The 23,089-nt window shown below is 46.5% G+C and overlaps 2 protein-coding genes across 14 annotated transcripts in view; one reads left to right on the top strand and one right to left on the bottom strand.

The window, feature by feature from the left end:
- The window catches only part of ZHX3 (zinc fingers and homeoboxes 3), a 132,340-nt gene extending 114,936 nt beyond the window's left edge, over positions 1-17,404 (top strand). For 5 of the 10 annotated variants that reach the window (XM_070589231.1, XM_070589229.1, XM_008537198.2 and 2 more), the window contains exons 3-4: positions 5,873-8,879; positions 10,950-17,404. In XM_070589231.1, coding sequence (XP_070445332.1) covers positions 6,026-8,879; positions 10,950-10,960 — 2,865 coding nt within the window. In that variant the 5' untranslated portion in view covers positions 5,873-6,025 and the 3' untranslated portion in view covers positions 10,961-17,404. Of the gene's footprint in view, positions 1-5,872; positions 8,880-9,631 lie in introns of all 10 variants that reach the window. The other 5 variants (XM_070589226.1, XM_070589224.1, XM_070589225.1 and 2 more) reach the window with 1 other exon arrangement.
- Positions 17,405-21,199: 3,795 nt separating this feature from the next.
- Positions 21,200-23,089, bottom strand: part of PLCG1 (phospholipase C gamma 1) — a 35,456-nt gene continuing 33,566 nt past the window's right edge. For all 4 annotated transcript variants that reach the window (XM_070589220.1, XM_070589221.1, XM_070589222.1 and 1 more), the window contains one exon: positions 21,200-23,049. In XM_070589220.1, the coding sequence (XP_070445321.1) occupies positions 23,007-23,049 (43 nt within the window). In that variant the 3' untranslated portion in view covers positions 21,200-23,006. The remainder of the gene's footprint in view (positions 23,050-23,089) is intronic.

Below are 23,089 nucleotides of genomic sequence, written 5' to 3'. Positions count from 1 at the left end.
ATGATGAAAAGCTGATTTCCTTAATATATAGAGAACTCTTAAAATACCATAAAAAATGGACAAAAAATAACTTATTACAAAATGTCAATGACATGTGAAAAGATTCTCAGACGTGTCTATAAAGAAATGTAAGCTAAAACAATAGTGACCAGTTTTTTATGTATCAAATTAGCAAAGACTAAAAATGGTAATAATATGCACTGATAGTGAAGCCACTCATTTTCTGGTGGTAAAGATCAGTACTGTCTATTCGGAGAGCAATTTTGTATTTTACTAACAATGTTTTAAATGCCACAGCAATTCTACTTGTAAGAAATGCAGAATTTCAGAAAGTCTCAAATGCACAAAAATATATGCAGGGACAGTCATTGAGCCATTGTTTATAATAGTTAAAGAACTGGAGAAATGGAAATATCTATTAACAGATTTGTTAAATAAATTATGATGCGTCCCTAAATTAGAATACTGTTTAAAAGAGTGAGATAAGCTGTGGATTCTGACAAGGAAAGATAGTGAACTACATTGTTGTGGGAAGAAAAGCAAGGAGCAGAACAGAATGTAAAAATACAACTCCATTTTTGGTTTTTAAAAAAAGTAGTTTTAGTAATCTATGCCTAGAAAACATATCTGAAATAATGGACACTAGATTGTTAACAGTGACTATCTCTGGGGTGAACAGGAAGGATTTTCACTTTTCTTCATTTTTTCTGAGAGAGAAATTTCTACATAGAGCATAACTTGAAATAGTAAAAGGAATAAATTTCATTGTAAATCCATATTGCTAACAAAAAAAAGGGAATGCTACTTGCAAATTTTGTTTTGGAATGAGTTGAGGTTTACCTATGATCTGTAATACCACATGACCAGCTTTTAAATGTGTTTCATGAATGTTTTTGAAAGACTATAAAGTTGATTACTGTAGAATATTCAATACTCCTATACCTATATCTGTCAAATCAACCTCATTATAGTAGTCACAGTCTTTATATCCTTTTTTGTTGTCTACTTGATATTTCAAAACCATATTAGCTTCTCCCATTATTCCTGTTTTTATCAATAAATTGTGGGTTGTATGTCCAGGAAGGCTGCAGCCAGACTACGATAACACTCGGAAAGAGTCTGCTGAGTGTCGCCTTTCTAAACATTTGAATTCTTCTGTTGAACTCTTATTGTCCTTCCAGTTCATTCCTCAGAATTAAAAAAACAAAGCGTTCATAACTCAGCTATAATTCAAAGCTAAACACTTTAAGAATCTGATCTACAGACTGATATATTTTTCAAACCCCACATGTATGGTATTTGCAGTGTTGAACTATAGTGTCTGTTAGCTGCAGCTTTGCTAATTTAGCGAACTGAGCAATTCCAACTCCCAAAGACAGATTTTTTTGAAGTTGTATACTTTCATTCTTATTTTCTCATTAGGAAAAAATCCATTTACAAGATAGAAGTTTTCGTGACAGGGTATAGAAAGGATTATGCAAAGAGTGATGAACATGAAATTGTCATCTGGCCCTTCTCCACGAATCTCTTTGGCAGCGTAAGACCTTACATTTATATCAGCTTTCCTCACTCAGGGCTTGACTTAGGAAATGATATGTTTCCACATGGTAATTAATGCCTCATTTGTCAGACATGGTCCGTGAATGTCTTTGGGTGAATGGTTTTCTAGATAACTGGAGCTTTACCCTTTAAGCACCACTTTTATTGGATACTCTTTTTAAAATGGATGACAAATAAACCCAAACTTACCTAAATGGGTAATATTGTTAAAAAGTAATGGTAAGCAGCCAGTTGGTGAGTATATGGGTGTTCACTGTAAAATTCTTTCAACTTTGTTGTGTTTGAAAATTTTCCTAATAAACGTTGGGGGAAGAAATATCACTTTGGAAAGTCATGTAATCCTTATTCCAACAACGTTGTGGTTACTCAGAGCTCAGTGTGTGGAATGGTTAAGGTTGCAGCCTCTGGAGCCAGACTGCCTGAGTTCACATCCTGCCTCTGCTGCCTCCTAGCTGTGTGCCCTTCAGGTTACTGCACTTCTCTGTCTTGTCTTTCTTGTCTGTAACATGGGAAAGAAATGTAAAATGTCTGAGAAATGATAATAGTTTCTCCTCTTGGCTTTGTTCTGAGAGTGAAATGAGAGGATGTATACTAAAGCACTTCCTACAGCATTAAACACTCAGTAAACTACCCTTACTACTGCTATTTTGTGATTGCCTTCAGTGTTGACAACTGACCCACTCAGAGAACGGTTAGCAGTGTTACTCTCCTTGATCATTTATTTGAAAGACAATTTGGGGCTACTTTGAGACTTAGTTTTGAATGAATTGGGGCTATTCCCGAAAATCAAATCCATCTTCTCTTAGCAAATAAAATATCAGGAACATAATTTAACTTCCTCAGCGAAGCCCAGTCCCCATCACAAATATCAGTTACGGGCCCTGTGTCCAGGCATCTGTGCCATGTAGATAGGGCCCGACGCTTTCCTGTTCCTGAATTCTGCTGGCTACTTGGCCTTCAGGTGGGCACGTGGTCTCTTCATTTGTGTTGGTGCTGCTTTTAGCTAACAGGTCTTTGTTTCTCTTCCCTCTGTCTTCTTGAACCTTATGTTCACAGCCACTGCCGTTCACCTTTACCCAGGGCAGAAGTAAATAGTACCAAAATAAGTCAGGAAGTAACACAAAGAAGTGACGTACCTATATTTGAACCTTAGATGTGAGAATGATGACCTTCTTCTACAGAACGGAGTACTAGAACTATCTGTCCTCTATCTTTCTGGATTTGATGTCTTTTCAGTGGTTTTTAGTATAGTCATAGTTTTGTACAACCATCACCACTCTCTAATTTTAGAACATTTTCGTCACCCCCAAAAGAAACCTTGTACCCATTAGCAGTCACTCCCCATTCTCCCCTTCCCTCGGCAACCACTAATCTATTTTCTGTTGTTATGGATTTGCCTGTTCTGAGCATTTCTACAAATGCAGTCATTTAACATGTGGCATTTTGTTTCTGTCTTCTTTCAGTTAGCATGTTTCCATCCATGTCGTGGCATATATCGCTACCTCATTCCTTTTCATGGATGAATAATAATCCATCATATGGGCATACCAGATTTTGTTTATTATTCATCCGTTGATGGACATTGAGGTTGTTTCTACTTTTTGGCTATTATTATGATGATGATGTGAATATTTGTGTACAAGTTTTTGTGTGGACATATTTTCACTTCTTTTGTGTGTATGCCAAGGAGTAGAATTACTGGGTCTTATTGTAACTCTATATTTAACTTTTTGAGGAACTGCCAAACTGTTTTCTAAAGTGACTGCACCATTTTGTATTCCCACCAGCAATGTATGAGGGCTCTTAATTTCTCCACATCTTTTCCTATATGTGTTACTATGTGTCGTTGTGATTATAGCCATACTGCTAGGTGTAAAGCAGTATCTCATTGTGGTTTTGATTTGCATTTCCCTAATGACTAATGGTGTTGAGCACTTTTTTAATATGCTTATTAGCCATTTGTATAGCTTCTTTGGAGAAATGTCTATTCAAATCCTTTACCTATGTTTTAATTGGATTTTGTCTTTTTATTGTTAAGTTGTAAGAGTTCTTTATATATTCTAGATACAAGCTCCTTATCAGATGTATGATTTGCAAATATTTTCTTGTTTTCTGTGGGTTGTCTTTTTCACTTTCTTGATGGTGACCTTTGAAGCACCAATGTTTTTAATTTTGATGAAGTCTAATTTATCTTTTTCTTATGTGATTTCTACTTTCCGATATTTTATTTGATGTCTTCAATGACTTATCTGAAAATCTGATTGGCTCACTGGATTCATAACTGTATTTTTCTAGTTTTCCTGACTTAGAATTGTAAAGCACTTGATTTAAAATGTTTGCCAACGATGTATAGAGGAGCTTAAAAATGTTGATACTTGTTGAGCTGGTAAACCCATTTCTGTGCACTTAGCCTCAGAAAATCATTTGAAAGAAGAAATATATCCTATATGCCCAGAGGTCATTTCACTGTCACCTGTGGCAGTAGGACACTAGAAGACGCTTGGTAGCAGAGGAGGATGAGTTAAGTACATAGTGGTACATGATTAGGTAGCTATCGAATATTATGATTATGAAGCTTACTTAATGAAAATGTTTATGATGTAATGTTCAGTGAAAAACCAAAACAAAAATGTGTGCCCATTATCATTAAAAATATGTATAGGGGGCCGGCCCCGTGGTGCAGTGGTTAAGTTTGCATGTTCCGCTTTGGCGGCCCGGGGTTTGCTGCTTCGGATCCCAGGTGTGGACATGGCACTGCTTGGCAAAAGCCATGCTGTGGTAGGCGTCCCACATATAAAGTAGAGGAAGATGGGCATGGATGTTAGCTCAGGGCCAGTCTTCCTCAGCAAAAAGAGGAGGATTGGCAGCAGTTAGCTCAGGGCTAATCTTCCTAAAAAAAAAAAAAAAGTATAAAATATTTGGATTAGATGGAAGAGTATAAAAATTATAGGTGGTTTTATTTTCTTAAATTTTGCTTAATATTTATATTTTATCTCTACAGTTAAAAATTAAGTAAAAAAATAGGTGCATGACATTTCAAACCAGTGGTGGAAATGGTGCCAAGTGGTTAGATCTGGGTGTATGTTTATCCTTATCTCACCCCAGGTATTTCTTGAACAGTAATTATTTTTTATCATTATGATCGTCAGAGTTATCTTGACAAACAGATAGTTTGCTGTGTTTATTTACTAAGAATTTGACTAGAGATATTTTAATTTTCTTTGCATTTTTATATCAAATCCAAATACTGATGATAATGTGACATGATTTTGATATTAGAATTACTAATATTTTAGTTGTTATCAGCATTACAATTTGCTAAAAGAAAGGTAATGGTTATGGTGATATTATCTTAATAGTAGAGATTATAGAAATACTTTTCTCATGGCGTCTCTTGAAAGAATTATTATAATTATTTTACATGTAAAAAATCAGTCACCTTAGGTTTTGAAATAAATTTCAAATGGATCAAAGATTTAAGAGTTGGGGTTTTTTTATGGAGGAGTAAAGGCACTGAAAGAAATAAAAAAACAATACAAGGTCACGTGTAGTATGCACACTCAAGGTGAAGGCCACACTTTGAGTTGCTGCACCCAGAGAGAGAATGTACAGCTTGCAGGGCCACAAACTGGGTCTGTGGATCCCCTGACCCTCCGACATTTGGCTTCAGCTGAGTGACAGTCGTCCAGAGTACAGGCAGTAACTGTGAGGTGATCCCTCTTCCGTGGCCTGGAATGGATGTGATAGGGCAGCAGGCAGGGAAAGGCCACAGGGAGAGGCCCAGCTCCGATAGCAGCCAGCTCCCCCCACCCCCCCGCCAGTTCACACACTGCAGCTCACTTGGCCTCTTGGCCTGGCTTGGGAGAGGCAGAGGCGTCATCTTGTTCTCATATGTGGGAAGACTGTGAAAAGAAACACCCTCGTTGGCCCAAACATTTAAACAAGAATTACACTAAGATCTTTTGTTCTCACTCTGACATGGTCAGAATTAATTTGGAGGTCCGAAAGAGGATTATTTTGTTGTTGTTGTTGAATCTGAGTTACTTAATGCAAGGATAAAGAGGAAGATATAAAACAAAAACACATGTCTCAAGTCTATCAAATGGTATTAGAACACCCCCAGGTCATTCTTAGGGAACTTTTCTGTTAGTGTTTGGGGGGCTCCTGACTCAAACTTCACATCCAAGCTACTGCTAAACTTCTTATGAAAAGGCCCCAATGATAGAAGGCAAGCAGTGGAGTGTGTCTAGGTATCTGAGAAATACACAGACAGAGCTTAAGAGATTGTAATCATTTTTTTCTTCCTCCCCAGGTTTAATAGGGAAAACTTGCTTTCTGCAAACAACTGAAAAAGCTACCCTTGGAAACTGTTTCTTTGGCCCTCTTGGAACAGCTGAAATTTGTACTGTGAGGCCCTTGAACAGGACAAGCTCTCACCCACTGATCACCCAGAGTGATTATCACCATGGCCAGCAAGAGGAAATCCACCACCCCATGCATGATCCCCGTGAAGACTGTGGTGCTGCAGGATGCCAGTGCAGAGGCCCAGCCCTCTGAGGCTTTGCACGAAGGACCCCAGCAGGATCTGCCCTCAGAAGCACCTGCCACCAGCAGCGAGGCAGCCCAGAACTCCAGCAGTACTGACGGCACTGCACTGGCCAATGGGCATCGGAGCACTTTGGATGGTTATTCATATTCCTGTAAATACTGTGATTTCAGATCCCAGGACATAACCCAATTTATGGGACACATGAACTCAGAGCACACAGACTTTAATAAAGACCCAACCTTTATATGCACTGAGTGCAGTTTTCTGGCAAAAACTCCTGAGGGGCTTTCTCTGCACAATGCCAAGTGTCACTCAGGGGAAGCCAGCTTTGGGTGGAATGTGGCCAAGCTAGACAATCATGTAGTTGTAGAGCAGAGTGTCCCTGAGAGCACCAGCACTCCTGACCTATTGGCTGAGCCCAATGCAGAAGGGACTGATGGACAGGCTGAAATCATCATTACCAAAACTCCAATCATGAAGATAATGAAAGGTAAACCTGAAGCCAAAAAAATCCATACTCTCAAGGAGAATGTCCCCAGCCAGCCAGTTGGTGAGGCCTTACCGAACCCGTTGGCTGGGGAAACGGAGGTGAAAGAGGGAGACCACTCCTTTGTCAATGGGGCGGTCCCAGTCAGCCAGGCATCTACCAACTCTGCAAAAACCCCCCATGTGGCCAATGGGCCCCTGATAGGAACAGTGCCAGTTTTGCCAGCTGGTATAGCACAGTTCCTCTCCCTCCAGCAGCAGCCCCCGGTGCATGCCCAGCACCATGCCCACCAGCCACTGCCCACATCCAAGTCCCTTCCCAAAGTGATGATCCCCCTGAGCAGCATTCCAACGTACAATGCAGCCATGGACTCCAACAGCTTTCTGAAGAACTCTTTCCACAAGTTCCCCTACCCAACCAAAGCTGAGCTCTGCTATTTGACCGTAGTCACCAAGTATCCAGAAGAACAGCTCAAGATCTGGTTCACAGCCCAAAGGCTGAAACAAGGTATCAGCTGGTCCCCTGAGGAGATCGAGGACGCCAGGAAAAAGATGTTCAATACAGTCATTCAGTCCGTACCTCAGCCCACAATCACCGTTCTGAATACTCCCCTGGTTGCCAATGCTGGCAATGTCCAACATCTCATCCAGGCTGCTCTACCAGGCCATGTTGTGGGACAGCCAGAGGGCACAGCAGGGGGTCTTCTGGTCACTCAGCCACTGATGGCCAATGGGTTGCAGGCACCAAGCTCGTCTCTCCCAGTAGCAGTTACGTCCATCCCCAAGCAGCCAACTGTTGCGCCCATTAACACTGTGTGTTCAAATACAACGTCTGCTGTGAAGGTGGTCAATGCAGCCCAATCACTCCTCACAGCATGCCCCAGCATAACTTCCCAAGCCTTCCTTGATGCTAGCATTTACAAAAATAAGAAATCTCATGAACAGCTGTCAGCTCTGAAAGGTAGCTTCTGCCGGAACCAGTTCCCAGGACAGAGTGAAGTTGAACATCTGACCAAAGTGACTGGCCTCAGTACCAGAGAGGTGCGGAAATGGTTCAGTGATCGGAGATACCACTGCCGGAACCTGAAGGGCTCCAGAGCCATGATGGCTGGAGATCATGGCTCCATCCTCATCGACTCTGTGCCAGAGGTGCCCTTCTCCCCATCGTCCAAGGCCCCTGAGGTGACTTGCATCCCAACAGCGGCCACCCTGGCCACCTACCCTTCTGCCAAACGACAGTCCTGGCACCAGACCCCTGACTTCACACCAACCAAATACAAGGAGCGAGCCCCTGAGCAGCTCAGAGCCCTGGAGAGCAGTTTTGCACAAAACCCACTTCCTCTTGATGAGGAGCTGGACCGCCTGAGGACTGAAACCAAAATGACTCGAAGAGAGATTGATAGCTGGTTTTCAGAGAGACGGAAAAAAGCGAATGCTGAGGAGACCAAGAAGACCGATGAGAGTGCCTCTCAGGGAGAGGAGGAGGCTGCTGAGGGGGAGGGTGGAGAAGAGGACCTGGCCAGTGACCTGAGGGTCCTTGGTGAAAATGGCTCCCCAGAAACACCCGGCAACCACACCTTGGCAGAACGTAAAGTCAGCCCCATCAAAATCAACCTCAAGAACCTGCGGGTCACTGAAGCCAATGGCAAAAGCGAGCTTCCAGGGCTGGGCACCTGTGAGCCTGAAGATGACGGGTTGAGCAAGCTGGCAGAGCAGCCCCCAGGCAGAGTGAGCTACAAAAAGACAGCCCAGCAGCGGCATTTGCTGCGGCAACTCTTTGTGCAGACACAGTGGCCAAGCAACCAGGACTATGACTCCATCATGGCCCAGACAGGTCTGCCGCGGCCAGAGGTGGTGCGCTGGTTTGGGGACAGCAGGTATGCCCTGAAGAATGGCCAGCTCAAGTGGTACGAAGACTACAAGCGAGGCAATTTCCCACCAGGGCTGCTGGTCATCGCCCCTGGCAACCGGGAGCTGCTGCAAGACTATTACATGACCCACAAGATGCTATACGAGGAGGACCTGCAGAGCCTCTGCGACAAGACCCAGATGAGCTCACAGCAGGTTAAGCAGTGGTTTGCTGAGAAAATGGGTGAAGAGACCCGGGCCGTGGCTGACACAGGCAGTGAGGACCAGGGACCTGGCGACCCTGCAGCAGTTCACAAAGGGATGGGTGAAACCTATTCAGAGGTGTCCGAGAACAGTGAGTCATGGGAACCCAGTGCCCCTGAGGCCAGCTCAGAGCCCTTTGACACACCAAGTCCCCAGGCTGGACTTCAGCTGGGTAAGGAGTCCATGGGCGCCATGGCTATGCTCTGTTGGTATGGGGTGGGGGGCACTCATGGATGGGCGCTGAATTTATTGCATGGGGGCATCTGCTGTTTCTAAGGCTGCCTGGCAGCAGGACTAAATTGCCTGGCTGCTTCAAAGGCAACTGGGGGCAGAAACCATTGGAGCATAATGTGATAAAAGGTTGAGAGTTGTTTTTTCGCATCATTTCATGTTTTTTTAAAACCTGTGCAGGGGAAGGAACATAGTGAACCTACAAGGGTCCAAGCTTTTCAAGCCATTTCTTAGCAGTAAGAGAAGAGGCCAAAACATCATCTGGGTCAGGCAGAACTACAACCACTGGGCAGGAGAGAGCAATAGGACTTTTGAGGAAATTCAACTCAAATTGGTAAACCAAAGGAAAGAAAGCCTTTAATTGTTCTTAGATACATGGAGTGCTTTTTTTTTCTTTAATGATGAAAATCCTATAATTTGCATTTCTATTGCATTTCTTCCTGATGTGGAAGTAACGGAAAATCATCTTCCCTCTTAGATGTATATTGGAATCCAAAGCTTGAATTTTGTTCCTCAGTTTTTCTAGATCATCGATCACTTGAAAGAAAACTTTAGAAGATTATTTCATTGAAGACAGTTTTTAAGCCAGAGATAAGTCAAGTTACTGGGTGTTGATTTTCAAGGGTCTTGATCCCTGAGTTTCCAGCCTCTCCCTTCCTTCCCCACCCTCAGGTATTTGTCTCCTCATTATAGGCCTCATCACAGGATGGCCCAGGAGCGTTGTAACTCAGCTCTTCACAAGAGGCTGTGGAAACTGAGGAAGTATCTGGATTCTCAGATTCTCTGATTTGTGGACCTTTAGAAGTTGGTTCTGGGGCCTGGTATTTCTGGACATGACCTTGTTTTCCTCCAGGCCCCCATGAGTCAGCAAGGTCGTCACAGGGAGTGTCATGGGCACCAGGAGGCAGGTTTGGCCTCACAGGGCTGGTTGCCTTCAGCATCTTCTCCAGCACTGGACCTGGCTCCTGGGGAATGCCCACCCCGGGTTTTGGCTATGCCAGCAAAGGAGCATTGACTGCTGGGAACTGGAACAAACTAATTTCTTTTATTTTTTTAATTAAAATTTTACTAAATTATATTCTTCAGTAGCTGGAAACAGGGTGATAGTTACACAACATTGTGAGTGTACTTAATGCCACTTAATGTTACACTTAAAAATGGTTAAAATGGGAGGAGTTATGTTATGTATATTTTACCACAATTATTTTAAAAAAGCTAACCTGGAGTTGGGATGAATGGGTTTGAATCATGAGCATTGGCTCCCCTCAACTACTAAATCTAACACAAAGTAAAATGTTGGTGTCCTCGGTGGGACAGAGTAGGAGTGGCAGCAGGTGGACATGCTATTGTGGCATTGTCCTCTTCTTTCCAAGGCAGATAACCGTGGGTACAGAAAGGGCTTATCTGTTTATCTGTAGTTGGTTTCTCCCAGCTTTCTCAGCCAGCCTCAATGCAAGGACCATGTCTGAAAGTGTCACAGATGATGCACCTCTCTGAGCAGCCCCCCTGACTTTCACTTTAGGGTTGAAAGTTATAAATGAAGTGAAGACATCAGTAGAATACATTTCAGAAACTAGACCCAGCTGCCATTATGTTAGAAGAGTGTGTTCTGGAGAGCCAGGAGGGAGACGGCAAGATGAGGCAGATCAGGACAGGACTCTAGAGGCGGCAGCGGCGGCATGGGGAGCTGAGCCGAAGTGATCAAGGGTTAGTAAGCCTAGAGAAGACAAGTTCCTGCTCCAGCTGCTAGGCCTGGGGTTTGGCAGTGGTCCCTTGAAGAGTTTGAGGTCTTGCCGGATTTAGCCAGCATCACATCCTTAACCCATATGCCCTTCTTCACGTTCCCTCAGGCTGGAGAGTAGGGGAGTGGCTGGCAGGAAGGCACTGCTCATGGAATTAAGAGGTCCCCAAAGCCAGCGATGCCTCTTTGGCATGGCAAGGACTAGGCTGTCCTGGGGACTATGTAACTGGCTGCTGACGTGGAGGTGACAGGCATGTGTTTTCTCCTCAGAAACAGACTGAATTTGAACCGATTACTGTGAAGGACTGGCCAGTCTGGGATGCTGCCTGCCACGTGGAAGGGCCCAACATGCCGCTCCCATGCCTGGCCGCTGGGCACGCACGAGAGCTTCCACAGGCCTTGCAGACAGCCCAGAGCCCGCCACCAACTTCGGCCTGCCACCACCGAGCAAGCAGGGAGAGTAGAGTTCTCGTCAGTTCTTCCTCCCACAATGTAGGACCTTTCCTTTGCCTTCCAGTGGATAAAATAGTTCAGATTTCGTATTCATAGACACAGAATCAAGTTTTTAACATATAAATCCACCTATACACATTTAATAAAACATCAGATTATAAACAGTTTCATTGCATAGAAACTTTGGTTAGCAAAGTAGTACATTGTCCTTTACATCATCTCTGAAAATGCCCTGTGTCTGTTCTCTGGAGATCGCTGGGGCCATGTGTTCCCTCACCTTCCACAGTTGGGCAGCACACTCAAAACTACATCTGGAACCCTCATGTGCCCCCTTTGCGTTCCTTGAGGAGAGCAGTACCTTCAAAGAGATCTCTGCTACGTTAAGTGGTGACCAGCAAAATGTCATGCCAGGCTTGCCTTTCCTTGTGGGATAGTCATGCAGAAGCTGCTGTCCCCTGCAGTTTAAAAACTGGACTGGTTATGTGATTAGTGTATGATGCTTACCTTTCTATTAAGTTGTTACAGTAATTCTGCTTTTTCATAGGAGTTTGGATCATGGACCATAACTTTTCAGTTATCAGATCAACTAAAGAAACACTTGTTGTTAAGCCTAATATACTGACCGATGTGCCCGCATTTTTTTTTTTAAATCTAGGCATGTTTAGAGTAAGAGGAAAATTGAAAAAAGAAATAAGGGTGAGGGATGAAAGTAAAAGTGGGTAACCACAGCCTGTAGCTTTGGCCACCATGGTTTATGGAACCCTTTATCCACACTCACTTTAAAGCTGCATGTGGTTTGGGAAGGAAGCCCACACTTGCCCAGTAGTAAAAGTGAGAGCTGAGGGGATTCGGGGACTTTTTGGAACTGTCGGAGTCCGGGTGGTCTCCGGCACAAAGACCTGCATGTGGAGGTTCCTGGCCCCCATGCCAAGGGCCTGGCTGGCGTGCTGGACATCACCGGACAGGTCCTCGAGAGGATGTTTTTAAGGTTCTACATTTATATCCCCAAACCTGGAGTCAAGATTTCTATCTACTTTAGCTTAACCCTCATATCCGTTTTTTTAATTGAGAAAATCCGAGGAAAAGGTGCCTTTGAAACATTGGGGAAACTTGCTTATAAAGCGGTACTAAATGGTAAATCCCTATTTCCCCAAGACTGGCTGCTCTGAGAGCAGTGGGTAAAGAGTGGGGCAGCCAAAGATGTGGCACCTCCTGTCAAGCACCTGCTTCCCAAAGCACCAAGGCCTTGTGGGCACACTCCTCCTGGGCCCAGACTGGGTTGGCAGCACTAGGAGACCCCAGAGAGATGGCAGGGGCTTTGGGGAAGAAACACTGGTGGTGGGTTAGGTACAGTCCTCTCCGACCCCTCCCAGGGAACTGGACCAGCAGGGCGCCTCGCTGGCTTGGCTCTGAGGACGAAGATGGTGGTAGCACCTCCTTCCTTCCAGGAGAGGGCTTTCTTTGGAAACCAAAAGCCCTTGAACCATTGTTCTTCTCGAGTGTCTTCTCCTGCTTTCCCTGTCCCAGTAGGGACCACCTCTTATTTGTTTCAAACAGGTGACTTGTGAGGACTTGGCAAATTTTACAGCCTGTTTTTGTATCCTTTCCATTTTGGGTGTGAAGCTATTTAGTCCCAAAGGCCTCTTTGCAGAATTGCCAAGAACGGCGAGTGATTGCCTTCCTTCAAAGAACAGACACCTGGAATTTTTCCTTTAGTGTTATGTATGTGCGGATTAATTTATATAGATGCATATACAGTGCAGATACTCATTTGATACTTTACTCATGAAATGTACATCTGACGTGTACACTTGAGGAACTTAGTGGCACATGGGTGTTGGGGAAAGTAGCCTGTGTTGGAGGAAGTGCTAGGACACTGGGCACAGCTGGGCGGCCAGCACGAAGCCATCTCCAAGTGTCTGAGATGCCACCCTGCCAGCATCACTCCCAGAGCTCCGCATGCACTGGCCAAAGGGTTATGTGTTTAAAGAGGATTTTCTTGGTTATTTTATTTGTATTCACATTTCATTTACAACCCAAACAGCAAAACAGAAAAAGTAAATTACATGGTGGACAAGTTAATGCAGGACACAGAGTGACCCACCTTGCCACCTTAAAGCTCGTCTTTAAAATGTAGAGCAGTTAGAGTGCTGCAGGCATGTTTCCTCACAGATGTTGGCCCTGCCCAACAACCAGGGCCACACCACTAGTGGCAGGACTGCCCAGGTAAGGAGCCCAGCAGACTGGACAGACCCTCCTCCTTCCTGTGCTGTTGGACTGGGATTTGGGCCTCATACTTGAAAGAATAAGATGATCAGAGGTGGTGATGAGAGAGACAGGAGCCTAAAGGGATGTTGCAGCAGGTACCCAGGGCTTTAGGTGCAAAACTGTGAACACAGCCAACTGGACACAGAGAAACACCCACACTAGCCTGGAAATTGGGACTGCACCAACAGTCCAGTGGAGATGGGGGACAGCGGCAGCCAGCCCTGTGGTCCTGTTGCAAGACAGATCACTGCGGTTTTGCACACCACCGAAGGGTTAGATTCTGTGATGTAGCCTTCGGTAGAAGGCAGTCCGTGGGCTGCAGGGTTGAGAGGCAAGGTGGGGTCAGTCTCTCCTGAGGAAAAAGCCTATTTTATGAGGTGACTAACCTTTCCTCTCTTCTCTGTATGCACTTGGACTTGTCAGAGATAGTAAAATATTTCAGTGTTTCTTGTTGCCTATGTCTTGTACATGTTTGGTTCATTATATTTTTTACATGGGGTTGTAGATCCAGTTTTAATGGGTAAAACTAGATCATCATTCTGATAAAGGAAATCTGGATTTATGATACATATACTTTGCATATTTTGATTTCTTATTTTAATTCTTGACTATTAAGGAGCTTTTTGATTTGTGAGGATGGTTCTGATTTTCAGGAATCTCGGGTTCTTGAAATAGAAAGCACTACTTGGACGACTTGCCAGCACTTTGGGGTTTGGTAGCACTGTATGGCTTGACTTGGAGCTCCTTTCTTGGGGAAGAGACTGGCAGCTGTTCAGGTGGACCAAAGCGCCTTGACCCGAGGCCCCCGCACCCTGCTCTCTGGAAGCAAAAGGTGGGAGCTGGGCACAGTGTTGGGTGGTACCTTGTAGGCTCCCACATGTACTAATGGTCTTGTCCCAGCTGTCTATGGGAGGCTGGTGGGCCAGAAAGTTTCTGTGTTCTCAAGGCTGAGATGTGGCTCTTGTGGGTTTTATCCTGCTCAGTCAGTGGTCCAGTGACAGGTCCTGTGTCACCTCCCTCTCCTCTCTGGCTCTGCGACATCTATGCCGGGCTGCCTTCTGTGGAGGGTAGGCGTTGGTCTTTCTGGTTGGGAGCTCAAGTTTCTATGCACTTCTCCTCCCACAGCTCCCCGCTTGTGCTGCCCTGTCTTGAGCCCTGTTGCCTCTTTGTCTTCCTGTTCTCTTCTTGGACCAAAATCCTTGGATGGGAGCAGCTTTGTCAGTCAGATGTCTCAGCCCAAGTAGATAAAGGCACTTTGCAGGAGAGGAGGAGCAGCCAAAAAGAAAATCTGAAACAAAATCAAACCTGGAGTTTGGGCTTTTCCTAAAGGTTTTTCCCCCTTTTTCCTTGCTCAGAGTTTACCAGGGGCAGATTATTGGTTTGATTTGCATTTTGTATACAAAGTTTAAATTTTCATGTATTGCATTGATTTGCAAGTTGTATGCTGGAGAAGAAAAGTCCTCTACACATGTTAAGGTCTGCACAGCCAACTCTTCCCGGCCAAAGCCAGCAGCTGGCCTGAGTCAGGAGGATAACAAGGCTCGGTTCTCCTCACTCCACACTGGAGTCCCCTCTTCAGAGTCTCCTGAGTCAGCTTTCTTTGGTCCCTTTCCCTAGGAGCCGCAGCCCTCCCAGCCTTCCTGCCCAGACCTTGGGGAGCCATCTCCTGTGGCTTAGGGAGCACCTGCCCTCAGAAAAACTCCAACACCTGAGAAGGCAGGGAGTGTGGAGCCCAAGCCTTCTCCTGAAGTCCCCTCCCCGAGCAAGGTTTCAGTCTGAGGTACTCACCATGCTGTTTTCTCTGGCCCGTTTAGAATAGCCAAGCCGTGCGACACCAGGGCTGAGGAGTCTGTGAGCAACTTCTCAACAAAGTGGTGGATTTTGATTTTGGCCCGGTGGAAGTGGTGATCATGAGTGCTGCTTGGCTTGCTACCCAGCCCAGCAGTAAGTCCAGATGGAACTGACAGGCTGTGGTTCGAATTCGTTTCTGCTGAAATCTCTATGTGTTCCCAGTGCCAGGTCACTCTGGGAAGGGGTTCTCTAAGCCCAGTTCTCTCTGTGTTGACCCAGCATCTGCACATCACTGTGAGGTGAAAGGAGCAGAGACAGAGCACTTGGCCCTAAAGAGGATGGAGAGCCTGCCTTTTGGTTCTTCAGTTCTGAGCTCACTTGTCAAGACTGGCTGTTCTGTGACCTGCCTACAAATCTAGCCTCTCCTTTGAATGGGGCCCCAGTCCTTCACCAGACTGGAGACATGACAGCCTGGATCCAGCAGGAGCCAACCATTCTACCTGCCCAAAGTCCAGAGCATCCAAAGTCTGGAATGGACTAGGCAGGCCCTGGTTACCATACAGACAAGGACAGGGCCAGAACCTGCTTCTTTGATTTTTGAAAGGCAGGACTGCAAGGATCCACAAAGAATGTAGAGTTACTGCTTTGTTGTTGCCAGCCCAAGGCTTCTGCAGCCCTCAGAACCTGGCCCCTGCTGCTGCTCGGGCCAGAGCTGACTGAGCGGAGGGAGGGGTGAGCACAGCCAGCAGGCCCATTCTTGGGGGTGGTGGTGGGGGGCACTGTGGTCATCTTCTCTTCTGGCTTCTTATTGTCCTTCCTGCTGTCCACTCAGGGCGGGTGGCAAGCCAGGGTACCCGAGAGGAGTCCAAGTTTACCTGCCGTTAGTGCCTCTTTCAGGAGACTGGCTCTGCTGTGTACGTGCGCACTCATGAGCACTGGAGTGTGTTAATGAATAGCTTTTCTTGGCTGATGCTTTATAGTTTGTGTTCCTTTCCATGATAAATGGGTAATGTGGAAGTGCTCAATGTGACTGGAGTTGAAGGGGAAATGAGAAGGATTAGGGCTGTTCAGAGTCACTGAATACAAGAAGCTGCAAGTGCTTGGTCTTTCCCCAGAGTGCACTGTTAGAGGGTAAGAATCCACCCACGCAGTACCTGGTAATCCTTTCCTTTGTATTTAAAGAGAGACACTGTCACTCATCCCTATTTCCTGCCCATACAGCTCATTCTTGCAGTTTGCTTGAAAGACAGCAGAGCCCTGGCTCGACTGGAGCTGACTGAGCAGGAGAGGCCCGCTCGCCCCTCCGCAGGGACCTGGCACGGTAATCAGGCTGCCCAGTGAGGCTGGGCGAGGGCCGGGGAGAGGTGGTCAGCCCTGGGCAGTGCAGTTCCCGCGGGCTTCTGAGCAGCTGCTTTGTTCAATGCCGTGTCAGACGGGCCAGACTGTGCCATAATTGTTATTAAAAAGAAAACATGCCAACCTTCCCCTCTCCCCGGCCGGCCATTGTTCATTGAAAGTTTCCCAAGCACAGTCTTTGTGGAAGTGGGGAGGTTGCCAAAGGCCTCCAGGGTCCTTCGTGACGGTCCTGATTCCTCGTCTTCTACTACCCATTTATATTCTGGTCTTGAGCAAAACCCTGTGTTCCCTGAGGGCCAGACTGCTGAGAAGCCAGACTGGGGAATGACTGCTGAGGAGTGTGCTGTTGGTGTGCTTCCTGTCTCCCAGAGACAGCTGAAGAGGCGATCATCTTGGTGCTAAGTCAGAGACAACTGCCCTGTTTCCGTTTGTCCAGAGGCAAATTGAAACTTTACCAAACTGTGTGAAGGGGTCCCACCTCCTGCAGTGGCCAAGTGTGAGAGACCAAATTGAGAGAGAGACATACTTTGACTCTCATTTAGGCCTGGGTGGAACAGGAATTCTGTATCCTGGGTAAATGTTTTTAATAGAAAGATGGAACTTGCCTTTGGACCCTGGCTGTGCTGAGGTGGGAGGAGTGGGTTGCCCTCTTTTGGGCTGTCTCTCCAGGCCTCACGAGGTCCCCTGTGGGGATGCTGCTATTTCTAAGATGCAAATTGCACATTTCCTAAATTTTGTATCTGTGGATTTGGATAAGGGAGGGGAACAGGGACAAACTGCTTGTACAATTTGAAATGGGCCGAAATGGTACTTCATATCTTTTGATTGTTCCTAAATAAAAACGTAAATACATTTCACATCTGCTGACTTTATTTTGTGGGGGAGCCAGAAAAAAAGCTAAAATCACTTCACTTATGATTTATTCTGTAGGCAAGACTGACCTTAAACTTGGTTGGATGAGTGGGTAGTTTCCCTCGGCCCACTTCAGGAAAATTCCAACTCGCCTGTCTCCTACACTGCTGGGTCCACTGTAATGGCTTTGACGAGAAAGAATTGAGATGTTTCAGAAATTATGCTAAATAGACAAGGGCAAACTGAGTCAAACCTGGAGTCATGAGGTATGTGGTGAGAGGATACTGGCAAGTCTTTTTCTTTTCCTGTGAGAAAAGTACTGAGAAGCAGAGCTTGTCATTTGCTAAGCAGGGGTTGGCGAATATGCATAAGGACCCAAGGATTAAAAGCCCAACGTCTAAGAGTCAAAGCAATTGAATCTTGTTGGGATGACTGTAAGGACCTGTGACAGAAGGAAAAAGGGACCTCTGAAATAAAATCACCTGGGGCAGAGACATACCAAGGCAGGCCAGTGATTCTGATCCCAGGTGGACACCAGGGTCTGTTCCTGACTTGGCCCTTCTGGAGGCCAACTTAAGTCTTGAGGAAGCAGCTTTGTGTTGAATCTAAAATGCAAGTCCTTGGGAGCTAGACCGGCCTGGTGTGGAACCCTGAAGCCAATCTTCTGACCCCCATCGTGAGTGCAGACTCAGCTAGTGGCTCGCTTGGGGCACAACTGTGGATGGAGTTGCAGTAGAGGCCAGCAGGGGTTTGCTGTGGGCTTCCTTGGGACAGCTGCAGTGGCCTCTAGGCAGGGAACAGAACTCGACTGACCCCTGGGCATGAGTCCCCTGGGGACTATTAGAGGATGACCCAGTGAAGAGGACTTACAGGCTGACATAGGGCTTGATCTGTTTAATGGGAATGTGAAGGAGGCGTGCCCTTGTTTTGTTCCTTGAGCTAGTTTGGTGGGATAACCTGATACTAGTTACAGTATTCTTCCTCAGCAGAACTGAAATGGTGAGAGATGATGGGCTCAAGTTGAAAGACAAGTGAGTTTCTAGCCCCAGGCTCAGCCTTCAGGCAATGTTCAAGATGTGCCCTCTCTGCTCACGGCCACAGTTCTTTGTTAATGGCAATACCCTCAACTGAGATCGGAAATTGCTCTTGCCTTCTCCCCGCAGGGCAGCCTTTAGAGTGAGTTCTTGACCCGAGTCCTATGATCAGGCTGCAGAAAGCCCCTGACATTGTAAGCAGTGCTGTGTGTATGCGGGTGTCCCCTGGGTGAAAATTAAGGCCTGCCTCTTTGAACCCAGTTTACTTGTCCCTGATCTGTTGGCCAGCCAGACTCAGTTCCTGTTGATGATGACAGGAGAGAGGACCCTGCAAAGGAGCCAGTCCACTTCTTGCCTTTGCCCCTGGTACCACTGACTTCCTCTCCCCCACTCTGCTCTTTTGGTTTCCTCTGCTAAAATTGGAGGTTCTCAACCCTGATCACCTGAGGTTTTGAAAAAACCTGTGCTAGGACCCCAGGCACCAGTAATTTTTAGAAGCTTTTCAGGTGATGCATAACCCAGGGGGTGGAAGGCGGTGCCAGCCAAAGCTGTCACACTGAGGGACGTGGCCTGTTTGCATGGTTTGAGGCAAGCAACTCCCTGCCTCTGGCCGACATTCAGTCCCAAGTGAGGGGCTCTCCCCAGCTCCATACACTTGCTGGGCCTCCTGGGCCAAAAATCGTCAGGTGTGTCTCGAGGAATTTGAGGTGAAAACTGATCTGTGAATCTCTTTGACTGAGAGTCGTGTTTTCTACTAGGAAGAATGATCTAGACATTGGCAAGGAAAGGCAACGGCAGTGTTGTAGGAGAGCCTAGAGAAAGGTGGGCCACCGTGTGAAGCTGCTTTAGGGATGGCAGAGCTGTTCCCAGCTCATGCTCCAGAAAGACACTTGTTCAGTATATGGAGGTGTGTTCTGATTAAAATTAAAGTGGTCAACACCAGCAAGCCAGGGATGTTTTATGACGACATAGATGGGCCTCTAACCGAACAGCCAGCACAGAACTACTTCTTTTGCTGATGAGAAAGCCTCTCTCCTGACCATAAGAATCTGGAGCAGGAAAACATGAATCAGGGAAGCCCAGGTTAATTTCTACCCACCACCTTCTTGTCCCAAGGAACAGACTACCCTCCTGTCTCTCAGTAGGACCATGAAGCTGTAGGAAGAAAGCCAAGGGGCCAGCAGGAACCTGAGCAACGGCACTGTTTGATACTGGCTATTGTATCTAGTTCAGTGGATGACAGGAAATTCTTTAAGCTGATCCCAGTTCTCCAAGTTGGTGATGCTCAGAGAGGCCTACAAAGGACCAGGACTGGCCCCAGATCTGTGAACTGGGAAATATGTATACCTTTGGTCTGACTCGTCGTATAGGAAAGGGATGCTCTGAACTTACAACTCTAAATCCACCTTGGGCTTGTCTTAAAAAAAAAAAAAAATCCTGGTCTCTCCAAAGCCACCAACCATGCTTTGGTATGTGTATTATCACACCAGGGGTATACTAATTACCATTTTAAGTACCAACTGATTACATTCACCTGCATCTCTTCAATGACAGATCTCAGGCTCCCTGGGCTGGCTTTTTATGCCTATCCCCACCCACCCATCTGTCCATCAGGCAGGCACTCTTTATCTGTGTGCCATCATTTTTGATCCATACCAACGCAGACCACTATGAAAACAGAGCCACAGGAAGGGAAGAACAAGGCCTTTTTAACCATGTTCTGGGTACAGAGATTTTGGTTACAAGGTATAGAGGCCACCAGAGTGGCACCCAGCAACCAACATTTGAGTGCTCCATTTTTTTTTGGAACAGAGAGTTCTCTGTGGAACTGGGAAAGGACTCTGGTTGCTTCCTGCTCACTGCCAAAGCTGGCTGGCCCTGGAAACCTGGGCTTGCTCCCAGGCAGGCTGCACTCTGCCCAGTCACGCCCTCGGTGGACAAGCTGGAGGGGAGGGTGGCCTCAAACCTTTTTGTAGCCCAGAGGAGGAAAGAAAGATCTGCTTGACCTGGGAAGTTACCCAAAACTTCCTACCTGCTTCTATTGCAGAATAACTACCAGGCAGTTGGCCCTAGTTAAGTCTCCAGACAATAGGCTTTCTTGAGTCCCCCAAAGAGCACACAAGTTAAAGAAAAAAGGGCATAAAGATGATTTATTTAGCAGTCAGCCCTTAAGAGGGGAGCAGAACTAGCAAATGGCCGACCCTGACCCCAAACGTGGGCAGTGGATTTGTGTGCGCTGAATGCTGGCCATCCATGAGGCACCTTTGTGCCCAGAGGCCTGGACCCCAGCCTCTGTCCTTACGAGTGGGACTGCCTTCCCAGCCTTTCCAGCTCCTTCTTTGGATCTTTTTACCTGCTAGACAGAAATTGCCATAAGTGAAGCAGCTTCACTCAGCACCTGCCTGCCTGTCCCCTCACCTGCCCACAAGGCAGGCAACTCCTCAATCCCGCTTTCCTTCCTAAGGGATAAAATACTGAGTGAGTCTTCTTTGCCTCAAAAAACCCCAAACAGAAAAAACCACCTCACCAGAATAGGCTTTGCTGTTTCTTCTCTTCCTGCCCCACTACCCCATCCCTGACAGTGCCTTAACATCCCAAATTGAACCCCTTCCAACACGGGCAGCCCACCTGCCACTCTCTCAAAGGCTCTGCTCCAAGGTTTCCCTCCAAGGGTAAGGAGCAGCCGTAAATAACTCAGTTACAATACCACTGAGAAGAAAAATAATACTGCCGTTTTTTTTTTTAAGTCCTTTTCAGAAGAAAAGCTTTTCCAACAAAATTTAAAACCTTTATTAATATTTAAATTATAAACCAAATGTTGCAACCATATATAGACATGTTTGCTATGGACAAATTAAGATTGTGAGGTCATATTTTCAAATACAACTTCAGAATTAGTTTAAATAAATCAATACATTTTCTCAGAAATTGTATAATTTCCTTCGGTTTACTATCCATGATATGGAAAGTTTAATATAATGTTAAATAATTTACCATCTACCCTAAAAGTAAGCTATAGAAAACTGAATCACTATTAGGATCAAATAATAACAAGGCTTTAGGAGTATATATAAATTTTGAAAAGGTAACACTGTTAGTTGAGCTGTAAAATCCATAAAAATAACAGTTCTGCCACAGCGCACAGATCCATTTTGCTTCTCCAGTCCCCCCACCAAGCAGCTTTCAGGTTAGAAGTGGAAGACATAGAAAATCATACATCCTACGTGAAATAATGAAGACAGTGAGAAATAGGGTGTGCAAAAAATAAACTGTAAAATTCCATACTCTCCAACATCATGGATGTCTATTAGTAGGATTTTCAATGGATTTAATACTCGAGATAATCTCAGCGTCCTCTTGCAGTGTTGGCTAGCAGACTCACACCCAAGGTCTTTCACTGCAACAAGGGAAAGTGGTCTTTGGTCCGGAACAAGACGGGGGTTCGTAGCTGGTCTGCTGGGGCCTGCTGGAGGGCGCCTTGCTGAAGGAGGGTACGTTGACTGTGTGCAGGAGTTTCCTGAATGTACTGGGGAACATCCCCAGCTCAGCCTCTGCCTTGGTGACTTGCTTCTCCACTCTGGCCACGCTGACGCCAATCATTCTGACAAAGGCTGTCCATCTTGCTGTAGACCTGCCGCATCTCATCCAGGTGGCCTTCATGTAAACTCGAGGCACACCCCTGATGACGACGTGGGAGAAGTCGCCATGTAGCACGCCCACAAACTTGTCCACCCTGGTGAGCAGGTCCTCCAGGCTCACGTCCAGGGTCTTGGCATCAGATCGCACCCTGGCTCTGGGCAACAGTGCAGCCTGGAGCAGTACACCCAGCTCTGGCCCTCATCCTCCCATGGCTCCGAGTTGCTGCTGTCCTTGCTCCAGGTGGCACCCTAAGGCTCAGCCACCTCCTCCTCTGGCCCCTTGTGCAGCGGCTGGGCTGCCCAATACTGCTATTTTTAACATGATCCCCTGTATCTTTCAGGCTGGGTAGTGTTCCCAGCCGTGGGCAATGTGCCCTTGTGCTGTGCTGTCCTCTGGGCAGGCAGAGCCCCTCTCCAGGCAGGCCCTGTGCTCTTCCACCCTGGCTCCAAGGCCAGACTGTGGGGGCATCTGCCCTCCCACCCTGCCTGGCTGTGGTTTTAAAGCTACAGGACAATGTAAACTTTGTTTCCCTGGTCCAGCAAGGCTGCTGCTCCTCTTCCTCTCTCAGGAACGTCAACGGCTCCTCTCAGCCTCCTGCGCCACTGGCTGCAGCAGCCTCCCTCTCCAAGGGGCTGCAGCCGTGGTCCTGGCCCCACAAGATGGAAGGATCCATCTCCAGAAGTCAGGGCCAGATGTGTGCTTAATGCGAGACACAGGACAGTTTTTGCCTTCACCCAGAGCTGGGGTGTGGAGGCCCAAAACAGTAATACATCTCATTAATGGCTTGGTTTTTGTCTAGCATTCACTGCTGGAATCCAGGCGCCAGGCTGCAAGACCAGGAAGGGTGCCACGGCAGCCCACTTCCAAAGAACCCAGTTCACGGCGTTCTGTGAGGCGCACAGCACCCGCTGCTCTCAACGAGGCTGGGACACAACTAGAGGCGATTGTCTCCGTTGACCCGAGTCCTTCGTGGGGCCCTGGACAGAAGGGAAGAGTGTCCTTATTGGCAGCAGGGCC

This window comes from Equus przewalskii, chromosome 21 (assembly GCF_037783145.1).
Source record: "Equus przewalskii isolate Varuska chromosome 21, EquPr2, whole genome shotgun sequence".
Classification (NCBI taxonomy): Eukaryota; Metazoa; Chordata; class Mammalia; order Perissodactyla; family Equidae; genus Equus; species Equus przewalskii.
This window is presented reverse-complemented; position numbering and strand designations above follow the sequence as displayed.